At 36.0% G+C, this 14,624-nt stretch overlaps 1 protein-coding gene across 1 annotated transcript in view; it reads right to left on the bottom strand.

The window, feature by feature from the left end:
- Positions 1–9,543: 9,543 nt before the first annotated feature.
- The window catches only part of LANCL3 (LanC like family member 3), a 118,853-nt gene continuing 113,772 nt past the window's right edge, over positions 9,544–14,624 (bottom strand). The window contains exon 5 of the mRNA XM_037165000.2: positions 9,544–10,373. Within this exon, the coding sequence (XP_037020895.2) occupies positions 10,214–10,373 (160 nt within the window). The 3' untranslated portion in view covers positions 9,544–10,213. The remainder of the gene's footprint in view (positions 10,374–14,624) is intronic.

The raw sequence follows: 14,624 nt of genomic DNA, 5'->3' as shown, positions 1-14,624 counted from the left end.
GGAGGCCCTTCGCCCTGCGCGTAGCCGCTGGGTCCTAGAGCCCCTTGGTTAGCTGGCTTTCGTGTTAGACACAGTTCACAACCTTCTGAAAAACTGCAACCAACGGGGCCCATTGTTAGCTTTTTCCAGCCCAGTCTCTATTTTCTGGGCCTAGGGAACAGCCAAATCCTCAAAGGGCCTGCGTTTTCTGTCATTTAAAAATACCATGACCACGCAGATACTTTTCAAAGTACAAGTATATTGTCATGCACCCAGAATTACCTTTTCACTGGGCCAAGTAAGCATGCCCCTCAGCTGTTCAAATACTGATTTGAAGCATTGCTTCTAATGGTGGAAGAGCACCAGACATAATCCTTGGGAGCCAACACCATCTATCCCAAAAGAACTGTCTATAAAATTTATTCTTTTATAACTGTGACTAACTCAGGGCAAAGGCCATGGCCTAATAAGGAAACCGTTTTATGGCCTTACTGGTGTGTGCTAGCCCCAAGACTAACACAATTCCTTTCCACTCACTGAATTTGTGATAACCTTCTGGGCATCAGGATGAACTCAACCCATCTGTCCCTCAGAGCTTAAGCAGGCCACTAAATCTCTAAAATTCAGGTCCCAACCTGTTCCAAAGGATTAGACTTTAATAATGACGGTCCTTTTTCCCTGCTGAAATTAGGCCATTCTATCAATCTGCAGTAATCTCTAGCATTTTTCTATTTTGGAAAATGATGTCATCACAAACAGACTGAAGATTCGGTAGGAATCAAGACAAATGTTGTGAAAGGAGAAAACATGAAGAGCTGTTTTTCTTCACTCTTATGTGGCCTGGGAAAAATCTATTTATAAGGGTTAAGGGGAGAATTCAGCCAACAGCTGAGTGGTACCAGGCCCATTCTCTAAAAGGATTACTAATGTCTATTTATAGAACCCAGTGGTCACCATGTCCTGGATCAAGATACACACACTGTCAAAAATACAGAATAGGAAGCGACACTCCATAGAGTATTTTTATAATATTTTATTTGACACTGTCTTAAGCTTTAAAGGAAATATTTATTTGTAGCTTAGTCTTATTCATTAGAGCACAATCAACATTTAGCATCAGATTTTATTTTAAGGCAAAGGATTATCCCGCGCTTTATTTTATTAAGTAGACCATACATAAATGGGGGTGGTTATAAGTCAATAAACAACATCGCTTTAAACACAGAGTCCAGTTTATAGCAAATTATTTTCTACAGTATAAAATTAATACAGAAAACACATTTGGGAAGATCACAGTGTTTAGAACATTGTAACAGCAGTTCTAAAAAACAGTAAGGTGCCTCTCTAAGCTGACTCAATCAATCCTGCTTCTAAAGAGATTTCATTACACCATGCAGTGACTGTGAGCAAAATCCCACGTGAAGGGGAGGCAATATCAACTGACTGCAGCACTGTCCCCTCCAGGAATAACCAATAATGAAAGTTAAAGTCTGATGAGCTTTTGCATGTTGATGCTTGTCAGTGTGCACACCAGCTAACTTGCCCCAGTGACCATAACTTTATGTAATATCATTTGCCTTTTTGTCCTTGAGAAAAAATTGCATACATTTGAGCTTATGATCGCTAGTTTCCCTGTCAAATGGATTTTGACTAAAGATCAATTTAACACTGTGTATTGCATTATCCTTTCTTGCTAGGACTGAAATACCCACCATTTAAAAAAATATTACATACACAATAACACACTTATAGAAAGTAGGGTTTTTTTTGGTCTAATAATATGTAACATACCAGAACACTTGAGAATTGGTTTTTATTATAAAATACAGTACTACGACATTTTGTGATATAATAAAATATCTGACTGAATGTTCTTCTCTATATTATTAGACTTAACTGCTAGAGATATGTCTTTGAAAGTGCCTCACAATACCCCTAAAGAAATATAATAATTAGCAAGAGGTCATAGAACATGTTTTTGGCAAAAAGGCATTTTTGAAGAAGCCTCTTGTTTTGTGTGCAAGACTTTCAAAATGTATATAATACAGATAAATGGTATTGGATTTAATGCTAATAGAAATTAGTATGATTTTAAAGCAATAACTAATCTTTATTATTTGATGTATTTTTCATAAATTTGTTTTTAACTCTGCATTTGTGCTGAGGCAAATCTACTGCAAGAGTACAATTTTATTAATAATACTAATTTGTTGAGCAGTTCTTCAAAATTCAATAATACTTTAATAGTATGTATTCATTCCTAGATATAATTAGGAATAAGCAATTGTATTGAACCAGCAACCCTTTGCTTCACAGGCCCATGCTCAATCCACTGAGCTACACCAGCCAGGCAAGCAATTGTATTGTATTGAGTGATTATTCTTTTGTATCCCCCCAAAGTAATAAAGGGATTGCACTAGTTAACTAGTGAATATAAAAAATATCATTAGGAAAATTAGCTTTTTTCCTCCAATGACACAATTATACTTCTGTAAGTATTGTGAATTGTGCAAAAAATATTTGTGGTGAAGTAAATTCTATTCACTTGGGAAATGCACACTCTGAAACTGATATGGGTTCTTTGACTCTTCCTATATATGGCTTTGCAAAGTTTCCCATAATCTTTGGATTCTATGAAATCCATTTTTAAATGTTTTTAAATTTAGCGCAACTAAATCTATGAGATTAAAATTCTGACTTCCTGCCCTGGCTGGTGTAGCTCAGTGGATTGAGCACGGGCCTGCAAACTAAGGGATCACAGTTCAATTCCCAGTCAGGGCACATGCCTGGGTTGCAGGCCAATTCCCGGCAGGGGACGCGTGAGAGGCAACCATACATTGATACCTCTCTCCCTCTCTCCTTCCCTTCCCCTCTAAAGATAAATAAATAAAATCTTTTTAAAAATCTGACTTCCTTTCCAAGCAGAGCTATCACAGATGTTCAAAGTTGATAAAGTTGTTACTTTTTTAAAGAATGGGCTGCCCTTCCTTATCAGACAGATTCTAAAACCAAACTTTTGCACTTAGAATGTTCCACTCCTACTCCTGGACAGTCTACATAAAACTGATGGTAAACTTTGCATTTTCAGAAGACATCTCTGATATTGAAATACTAAAGTCCTAGGAAACAAGACAAAGCTAATCATTTTAATCAATCTTCTGACTTGAATGCATCCACATATAAAGGTTACTATAAGTCAACTTGGACCAAATTCAGCAACAGAATTACTTTTAACTGGTAAAATGCCACATAAGTACAGATTATAAAACAAAACAGGGGCAGCATCAGATGTCCCACTAAAACAAAGGCAAAAAGGTCACTTACTAAAGATTGACAGTTGTCAAGTATAGTCTATATCTTATTTAAACTGATTGCTAAGTTAATGCTACTCTACACACTTGACAAAAACGGTACACATTAAAGCACTGTAAGTCATACCACACACAAAAAAGAAAGCATCAGCAGGATGGTATTATTCTACTTAAGAAACTGTATTCTATATTTACACACAGGTCTGTACATTCAGATGTTTCTCCCCTCATCTCTTTAGAGTGCTCATAATTTCTGAAATGAGAGCAAGGTGTGCATTTAGGGACTTTTTTTGAAGATAAATGTCCATGTGCAAGACATTAAAGCCACCTTCTGGTTTCAATTTAGTAGGTGGTTCCAGAACAAGAAGATATATCTTGGCTCTAGGATGATTCTGAATACAAAGGCTAAGTAGAGGTAGGCTCCAAAAAGAATAGAAAAAGAAGGGAAGACACAGTGTTTTTCTTACTTACAGACACTTGTGGCAATTTACAAAATTCTTGTCCCCAAAAGTGTAGTAAAGAATGACCTAAGGTCTGAGAGCAAGATTTAGTAGGTTTAATACTCTGGCTCAGACCCATTGTTGTATCTTTAATGGGCCTCAGCCTGGGTGTGGGGAAGGGGGAAAGGTGCTTAGAAAAAATAAATATTATAAGCACATCATAAATGTACCATGTCAGAGTAAGCATGTTTTTATAGTGGTAGCTGGGCAACAGTACAATCAGGAGGTTGAACCTTACAGAGACAAAGCTCAACAACCTCAAACACATTTCTCTACCTAGGACGGTTTTCTCGGAGTCTGTGATATGTTAATGCCTCATATAAATCTCCAAAGGGGGGTAAAAGAATAGAATTTTCCTAACTCGTTTAATCATAGAACCTATTTTTCCACAGGGAAGCTCTTGGTACTAGTGTTTTGCATTTGGGGAAACACTGTGGTACTCAAATAACATACAGTGTTCTGTTTACATTTTCTTTTGTAACAACAAAAACACACATAAGCTATAGGAAGACCCTATTATTACTGTGAAACAGCAGTAGGATGCTAGCCCTGTGCTATCCAATATACTAGCCAAACTACATGTGGCTCTTGAGCACTGGAAATGTGATTAGTCTGATTGGAGATGAGCAGTAAGTGTAAAATATACATCAGAATTTGAAGACTCAGTACAAAAAATGTAAAATAATACAATTTTATATTGAGCACATGTTGAAATGATAATATTTTGAATATACTGAGTTAAATCAAATACATAATGGAAACGAATTTTACCTGCTTGCCTTCACTTTTTTAATGTGGCTACTAGAAAATTAAAAAAATTACTTATATGGCTCACTTGCAGCTCTGTTTGTGAAACTCACATCTGTTACCTTGTACAGATTACTAATGGCGTTAACCTGACAGAAGAAGTTATAAAGGAAATTAATACTTAAGATATACACTAGAAGTGTAACTAGGGCCCTCATTAATTACGTACTACTTTACTAGAGAGCACTCAACACACAATGGAGACCCATTCATTAATGAATGTGTACTCGCATCTATGCATTCACTCAGATATATCTAATAGCTAAATGTTGAGTTTATTTCATATGTCATACTGACTCTTCCTAAGCCCATCAGTCCCTCTCAGTGCTCAGTGTCTCTGTCTCTGTCTCTCTTGCACACACATACAATTTCCTACAGAAACTAAGAAAAACCAAACAGGAAACAAACAGGAAGTCCTTGCAAACTGTTTCCAGTCAAGCCTTCTATATCTTTTCTCCCTGTTCTCCCTCCATATTGTACAGAGAGGAGAAAGGCAAGAAAAAGAAAAGATAGTCTGCTCTTTAAAAAAAGATTTTATTTCTTTATTTTAGAGAGATGGGGAAGGGAGGGAGACAGAGAGGGAGTGAAACATCAATGTGTGGTTGCCTCTAGCATACCCAATACTGGGGATATGGCCTGCAACCCAGGCATGTGCCCTAGCTGGGAATCAAACTGGCAATGCTTTGGTTTGCAGGCCTGTGCTCAATCCACTGAGCTACTCCAGCCAGGATCTAGTCTGCTCTTTTAACCACACTGCTCACCAACAACAACAAATCCCCCGCAAAGAACAAAAATACAGGTGATTTGGTTTTCATTCTATACAACTTTTCAAATTCAGTTCAGAGGGGTAAGTTCATAGGTACACAAAGGCAAAGACAATGCAGGAAATTCTGCAGACAAAAGACTACTATTTGTGGAAGACTCTAGGTGGGAATGACAAGATCCAACACTTTAAGAACATTTTTAAAAAGTATTTTTAAACTCTAAAGGCATCATCTATCAGGTCTCAATTTATTATCACTTTTAATTATGGAAACCAGGAAAGAGCACCCCTAGTATGAAATTTATAATAATGCAGGAGGCCCAGATATTTAATACTATCATCCACTTTTTTCCCCATCACATTACAAATAAAATGGTTGGATTTCTTTTGGGAGAAGCAAGGCAAATGCAGCTGCCATTGTACTCTCAAGTACATCAAACTTGGGGTGAGCTGGGCTGGACCTGTGGTCTGGCTAAAGAACCAGTCCAACTCCTTCTGCTGCTGACCTTGAGGTTAGTCCTTCTGTCTAGAGTGGAATCTGGTCTTTACTGAGCCTGAAACTCTCAGCTACCAATGGACGTGGATGGAAGAGATAAGGAGAAAACCTTCCTGCCCAGGTGAAAGAAGGTCACATGATTAAGCACACAGGAAAAAAAACCATATCAGTGTGCAACTATTTAAAGAGGAAGAAGACAATAAGTTGCTGAATTGGGGGATGGGGTAATTTGAGATCCTAGGAAGCAATAAACACCGTGAGTAAGATGTGTGGTTCTTAGCAGCATTGAAAATACATCTACAACTCTCACTGAGATGCTGAGCTGCAGCAATCTCAGTGAGAATTGTAGATGTACTGTGCCTTTTGCCTGCCTTCTCATTTGCTTTCCTTGCCAAGTTTATGCCAAGGTCACATGGCCTTGGTGAATTTGAGGCTTACTCATTTAGCTATTAATTTGGTGTAGTGTTGAATAAATAACTGAGGTCCCAAAAGGGAGGCCTTGTATGCAATCTAGTATATTTCTATCACTATATGCCATGCACTTCTGAGGCCTAAAATAAGTACAGACCAAACTCAAGCAAAAATACTTTATTCCCCATTTCATGTTTTCTCTGCTGGCCTAGACTGCTAACTCCCTTTCTTGCATTACTGTCACCTTAATTCTTTATTTCAGCATGCAAAATAAATATTTGCATTACAAGGAGCTCAACAGCTAAAACAGCCTATGCCTATGTACTAAGCCTCAGTAAATTAGAACCTTCTGAGGCACAAATACCATAGTCAGGATTGGATCTAGAATAGGAAAAACATACACTTCGTTTTTTAACAGTTAGGTGATCCAGAAAGTACTGCATCCACACATGCAGATTCCATTTCCCTAAAATGCTTATTTGAAGACATAATTAAGCGTGATTTTTCTATGCATGTAATAGGTACTTAAAATTCAGCTTCCCTTTTTAAATACATAAAGTGCCTGCAAGTTAAAAACTTTCATCTTATCATTGACAACCCTCACCACAACCCTGTGAGGTGGAGAGGGTGATAACAATTATTATTATAATGGCCCATAGAATTGGCAGAGAAAGGCTTTAAGACTGATGTTTTTTCTTTTAATCCTGTGTTTCCTTAATATGGTTATAAATCACGAACTTACATTTTTTTGCATTGAAATTGACATTTCCTCTCTACAGAAATTGAAACAATTTGAGTGCTACCTTGATTAAAATAAAATATTAGTGTGTCAAAGGAAGTTAAATACATAAATTGCCATGGAGAAGTTGTAATTTAGCATAGACTAACAAAGGACTCTCTTTTTGAAGATATCAAAAAGTGAAAACTATAAACTTAAGAGTGTAGTCAGTTACCTGAAGAATCACAGCGGAATATATGCTGTGAAATCCCTGTTCTTTTTTATTTCATTTTTTAATTTTTATTTAATCTTTATTATATTTTTCCATTACCATTTAGTCCTCTTTTACCCCCTCCCCACAGCAATCACCACTCTGTTGTCCATGTCTGTGAATCCTTTTTCCTTTTTGCTCAATTCCTCCACTCCATGAACTCCTCCGCCAATAGCTGTCACCTGTTCTCCATCTATGAGTCTGTCTCTGTTTTCCTTGTCAGTGCAGTTTGTTCATTACATTCCACATATGAGTGAAATCATATGGTAATTGTCTTTCTCTGACTGGTTTATTGAATCTCTGTTCTTACTTATCAGGTTGAAAATGGAACAAAAAATAAAAACTGATGGCTAAAATGGGATTGGGTAAAATAAAGATATGTAATATTTTGGGATATGTGTGGGAGAGAAGATTCATAAATGTGTTAATGAACCAAAATGCAGAGTTGTAATATGTCTCAAAACTTCCTGTTCTCAAAATATAATAAAGTCTTCCCATTGTTAGAAGATTCTTCCAATATCCTCACATATCTCCAATGTTACCTTCAGGGTTTATAATTGTTCATGTCACATATAGTAAATAATATTATAGTTATGCTAGTGGTGGTGAATTGCCCCATAGTCTTCAAGTGGCAACATACTTAATTAAGCACTATTCAAACTATTACTACATAGAAGGGAAAATTTGGTTAATTAAATAAGAAGTGACATGTCACACTTTTCTATGACAACACTTAGGGGTATTTTTCCACTTCTTGGGAAAACAACATGATAGAAGAGTTTCTATCTTTCCCAAACCTATAATTGTACTCTTTTGTGAAAATGAAAACTTACAACATGTTTAAGTGACAAAGAAGCTTACCCTTTTTGCCAATTTACCAGCATGTCAATTAATAAAGACACATTCAAACATGGCCTTTGCTATGATTTGACAGACAAAAGGGTTATCTTTTCACAATGGTCAAGCATAACAATGTCAGTTACATTACTGAACCTTGGGAAGTGAAACCCTAGATTTGAAAAGCAGGTATCACTCTCATTTCAAAAGCAGCCCTCTTGTAGAAAGCATTTTTGTCTTAAGGCTTTCAGAAAGGTCCTTCACTATACTTGAAAGAACCTCTAGAACCCAACTTTGGCAGTCATCTTAAAACTGCAACTTATGTGGTATTGCTACAACCTGAGTACCTTCAAAGATGAACAATTGAGGCCAATTTTATATATTTATATCTGAGGATGTGAAAATGAAACAAGCTAAAAAGGTGAATGCTTTTCAAAAGCACTGTGCTAGTTTGTTCTGATGAGTAAAAACATAAACAGTCATAAAAAATACAAAGGCAGTTCTTACCTTTTTTCAGCCACAGATTTGAGAATTTTATGAATGCTAGAGGTCATCTGAGAAAAACGAGCACTCATACACACACAAGCACATGGGCACATCCAACATACACGCATGTAAATGTACATATTTTTAGGCAACAGAGTATTCCCCAACTCCTCCCAAAGTTCACCTATGAATCAGGAAGTGAAGAACTACTGAACTAAGTAAATGCTTGAATTACATGGAGATATATGTAAAATATATACATATATATCCAAATATTTAATTACTATTTAAATAATTGTTCAATCTTGCACAGTATACAACTTCCTCGTCCTCTTTGATACATGAAATCACCAGTGACCAAATCCTAGGAAAGGGGTAAACTCATGTTCTAAGTATTGAAGCCGCAGATGCTCCTACAGTGTTCTGAAAAGCACTATTTACTTGAAGTAGTTTTACAATGTCTATGTGTTTATAGCAAGGTCGAATTTAACATGACAACTTGGCTCAGTGGGAATTGTAGACAATTTCTTGCGGAGCTTGTGTCTTGGAAGATAAGGTAATCAGCCAAGGAGTTCACTCATCTCCTAATCTAACAGTATAAACTTGAGCAACGTTCTTTTCACAATCACTAGCCCCTTCCTCTGCCAGTGTCTGACTGTTCTACAGGACACAGTATTCCATCAAAGGTAGAAATGACACAATTTGGTAGTGGTTACCCTGACCTTTGAGATGAGTGATTTTTTTCCACAAGTGTATTTTACGGTTCAGCTAATAGCTTCACAAGAATTATACAGTCATTTAAAAAATTACAATAAACAATAACGGCTCACACTTCAAACTGAGAAAAACGTTTGACAGCAACACTTGCTACAATATTTTCTAGCCTATGAATTTTACTATTCTAATTGGGCTTTAGGGGGAAAAAAGGAACAAGGAAAAGAGATGCTCTGAGGCCTAAGGAAACTTCAAATTTCAGGGTTTTAATGATGTTATGGTATGTGCCCAGGGCAATGATAAAAATAGAGGTTCATATGAAAATTTCTCCATTTAGTAAAAATCATGCATTTCAGTAAATAAAGGCATAGGACAACCAAGAGCTTCCTTTTTTTTTTTTTGTCCTTCAGCAACCTGACACTTCATCCATCCTGGCAGCTTTCTCCTGGCCAATTATTTTAGTTTCAGATTGTGTTTACTGCTGAATTTAGTGGTGGAGGGCACCCACAAATGGTCAAATTCTCTCTCAAATTCCAAAGGTGTTCTCATTTTATGGCCATTGCTCACATTTCAATTTTGTTTTATATGCCCTAACTGAAAAATGAATGATTTATCTTTCCATTTCTCCTGTAATTTCTGGTTTAATTCCTAGTCTCTGAAATACTGAATTTCTATGGTTTTTAGAAGAGTTGTGGTGTCTTTATTTTTCAGGTTCTCAAACTGTTCTACCTTAAGTCTGGTATCACGTTGCCTTCACATGCCTGATCCACCATCCCCCTTCCTTTTTTCCTTCCTTCTTGTGGCAATGGTAAGGCTCATGGTTGTGATACCATTGAATGTGTCTTGTATGGAAACTGTCTTCATTAGGCTTGGGAAATCTCGGGGACTTTCTGCAATGCCACAGTGGGACATGGAGTCTTCTAAACAAAGACGCTGAAGAGAGGGAACTCTGCCTGACTGGGCTGCAGCAGATCAATCAGAAAGCACACTGTCCCAGAGAAGCCTTCATACAAGCTGTATATACTTTCAAGCACACGAGAACCTGCCTTGAATTCCTCGGTAAATAAAAATTCAGCAAACCTAAAAGGAGAAGAAAAATACAGTGTTTTAACATTAATGTTTCCACATTATTGACCTTGGGTTGTTTCTTTCTCCTCTCTGCTAAATTCAAGTTATAGCATCATTTTCTTTACAGAATTGTATAATATTTTAAGAAAAACATTGTTAAAACAACAGAGGAGCCTTTACGGAACTGTGTGTGTTTCCTAACAAATGATATTGACAGGCGAATTCAACTATTTTGAGTATTGGCAAAGCAAATAAGTTTGTTTTTTCCTTAGGATTTCATTCCTTCTGTCATCCAGTAATTAAAAGTAAGAGATATAGATAAGTAGCCATACTTTCATTTATCTTGAATAGCAGGCTGAAATGACTGTTCCTTTAAAAAAGTAAACATGCTGTTTTTCTGAAGGAATATTTCTGAGCTAAGTTTCATTTATATGTGACAGAGAGGAGATTATGAAAATAAATGTGCAAGATTTTATACAATCTGTGCTTTGGGTAAACAAAGGAGTAAGATGAATGAGAAAAGGTGAACCTCATTTTATAATCATGACATCAAATGGCAAACTCAGCTACAAGATAGATTATTTTTAGGACATCTTCTTTAAAAATAAATCACTGGCCTCTAAATTCACTATGAAAGAGCTTTATACTTTTACTGGTTTTTACCACAAATCCTATTCATGTTATTTATAATGGGTAATATTTTCAGTAGTTGATGGCATCTAAAGTGCTGTCACCTATGTCATTTCTTTACTAACTTGCTCTCCTCATTCTCATCACCAACAAAAATAATCACCAATTCATAGGCTAGAACTCACAGGTTCGTAAGGCCTGACAACTAATACTGCCATAAATTTAGATGATTGCTACTACATAAGCGGTCTTATGAAGAGTGATTACTCATTTGATCTTTTTAAGGTTTTTGTAATTATTTTTTTTAATATTTTATTTATTTATCTTTAGAGGGGAGGGGAAGGAGAGAGAGAGAGAAGCATCAATGTATGGTTGCCTTTCGTGCGTCCCCTGCTGGGAACTGGCCTGCAGGGAACTGGTCTGCAACCCAGGCATGTGCCCTGACTGGGAATTGAACCGCGATTGTCTGGTTCGCAGGCCTGTGCTCAATCCGCTGAGCTACACCAGCCAGGGCAGGTTTTTGTAATTATTGATAGCAACTTAAAATAAATCAGGACACATACTACAATTCTGCTTAGTTCAAATTTTCTATCAACTATTCTCCTGAATATGAAGTAATTTCTAAATGAAGTTCAAAAGGTTTTCCCATCACCATTTTTGTTCAGAATAATGATGCATCCCATAAGTTAATTCAAAATGTGTAATTACATGATGAAGCTTTATGGTATATCTTCAAGGAATATTGACACTTTTAGTGCAATGGAACATTTGGCAGTCTGGACTCCATCTCAGAAAAAAGTCTTCAAATACATAAAATTAAAATACATAAGATCCCAAGGAAAATTAATTATATTAAAGCAATACTTAGCAAAAAATTTAAACCAAATTTGTGATATAATAATATATGTACTCTCTATTAACACATTAAATAGTAGCAGATCTAATAACCATGGATGTTTCTAAGTAGTGGTGGGAGTGAAATAAATTTCACAATATCTGCAACAAGAGTTATATGTGACTTCTACTGGTGACAGAGTCACAGCTACTGCTAATTTTCCTGTGGCTTATTACTTACATTCAAAATTGAAAACAATGCTACATTTCAGTTTGAGATATAATACACAAACTCTAGATTAGGAAGCCCTGGCAAGGAAAAAAAAGCTGAGGTAAGCAATACTTGTATCTGACAAAATAGACTTCAAAACAAAAGGCATAAAAAGAGACAGAGAAGGACACTTCATAATACTCAAGAGAAGAATCCATCAAGAAGACATAAACATTATAAAAATACATGCACCCAATGCAGGGGCACCGAAATACATAAAGAAAACCTTGGAAGAATTCAATAAACATATAGACAGCAATACAATTATAGTTGGGGATTTTAACAGTCAACTGTCAAAAATGAACAGATCTTCCAAACAAAATGTCAACAAAGATATTGTGGAACTGAACAATGTCCTAGATCAAATGAACTTAACTGATATATGTGGAACCTTTCATTCCAAAGAGGCAAAGTACACACTGTTTTCAAATGCAACATGGAACATTTTCAAAGATAGACCACATTAAAGGACAAAAAAAAGCCTCAACAAATTTTAAAAAATTGAAATCATGTAAAAAATTCTCTCAGACCACAAGAGTTTGAACCTAGAAACCAACTTCAAGGAAAAAACTCAAAAATATTCAAATTCATGGAGACCGAATAGCATACTATAAATCAATGAAAGGGTGAATAATGAGATCAAGGAAGAAATCAAAGAGATTCTGAAAACAAATGAAAATGAACACAAAACACTCCAAAACTTATGGGACACAGTGAAGGCAGTCCTCAGAGGGAAGTTCATAGCAATACAGGCTGCCTAAAACAAAAAGTAACATTTCAAATAAACAACCTAACCCGACATCTACAAGAACTTGAGGAACAACAACAAACAAAGCCCAGAGTGAGTAGAAGGAAGGAAATAATCAAGATCAGAGCAGAATTAATGACATAGAGACTAAAAGCACAATTCTAAGCATCAATAAATTCAGGAGCTGGTTCTTTGAAAAGATAAACAAAATCAACAAGCCTTTAACCAGGCTCATCAAGAAAAAGAGGGAGAGGACCCAAATAAATAAAATCAGAAAGGAAAGATGAGATATTACAACTGATATCACAGAAATACAAAGGATTATAAGAACTTTTTATGAACAATTATAGGCCAAGAAATTTAAAAACCGGGGTAAAGTAGAGAAATTTCTAGAAAAATATAATCTTCCAAAACTGAATGAAGAAGAATCAGAAAGCCTGAACAGACCAATAAGAGCAAATGGAATTGAAGCAGTAATCAGAAAGCTATGACACAAAGAAGCCCTGGACCAGACAGTTTCACAGGAGAATTCTACAAAGCATTTAAGGAAGAGCTAACCCCTATCCTTCTCAGACTATTACAAAAACCCAAGAAGAACAAAGACTCCAAAACTCTTTTTATGAAGCCAGCATCATCCTAATCCCAGAACCAGACAAAAAACAACAAAAAAAATAAAACTACTGGCCAATATCACTGATGAACATAGATGCTAAAATCCTCAACAAAATATTGGCAAACTGTATCCAGCAATACATTAAATACATCATATACCATGATAAAGTGGGATTCATCCAAGGGATGCAAGGATAGTTCAATATTTGCAAATCAATAAACATAATACATCATATAAACAAAAGACAAAAATCACATGATCATATCTATAGATGCTAAGAGAGCATTTGATAAGGTATAGCATCCATTTATTATAAAAACTCTCAGCAAAGTGGGAGTAGAGGGAGCATACCTCAACATAATAAGGGCACTATATGAAAAAAGTACAGCCAACATCATATACAATGGGAAAAAACTGAAAGCTTCCCCACTAAGATCAGGGACAAGACAGTGATGTCTGCTTTCACAACTTCTATTCAACACAGCATTGGAAGTTCTAGCCACAGCGATTAGACAAAAAAAGAAAATAAAAGGCATCCAAATTGGGAAGGAGGTATCGAAACTGCCATTGCTTGCAGATGGCATGATAATGTACATAGAAAACCCTATAGATGCCACAAAAAACCTACACGACCTAATAAGTGAATTTGGCAAAGCAGCAGGACACAAAGTCAATATTCAGAAATCAAAGGCATTTTTGTACACTAACAATGAAGTATCAGAAACAGGAATCAGGAAAAAATTACATTTTCTATAGCAACAAGAAAAATAAACTACCTAGGAATAAACCTTACCAAGGAGGTAAAAGACCTTTACTCAGAAAACTTCACAACACAGAGATAAGTAATTAGGGAAGACACAAATAAATGGAAGCATACACTATATTCATGGAATGGAAGAATTAACATCACCAAAATGCCCATACTACCCAAAGCAATTTATAGATTCAATGCAATCTCTATTAAAGTGCCAATGACATATTTCACAGATGCAGAACAAACATTGCAAAAATTTATATGAAACCATAAATGACTGCAAATGGCCACAGAAATTTGGCAAAGAAGAGCAAAGTAGGAGGGATCACAATACCTTGCATCAAACTATATTACAAGGCTACGGTAATCAAAACAGTCTGGTACTGGCATAAGAACAGACACATAGATCAATG

Source organism: Artibeus jamaicensis, unplaced genomic scaffold (assembly GCF_021234435.1).
Source record: "Artibeus jamaicensis isolate MK-2021 breed Jamaican fruit bat unplaced genomic scaffold, CSHL_Jam_final contig_60, whole genome shotgun sequence".
Taxonomy (NCBI): domain Eukaryota; kingdom Metazoa; phylum Chordata; class Mammalia; order Chiroptera; family Phyllostomidae; genus Artibeus; species Artibeus jamaicensis.
This window is presented reverse-complemented; position numbering and strand designations above follow the sequence as displayed.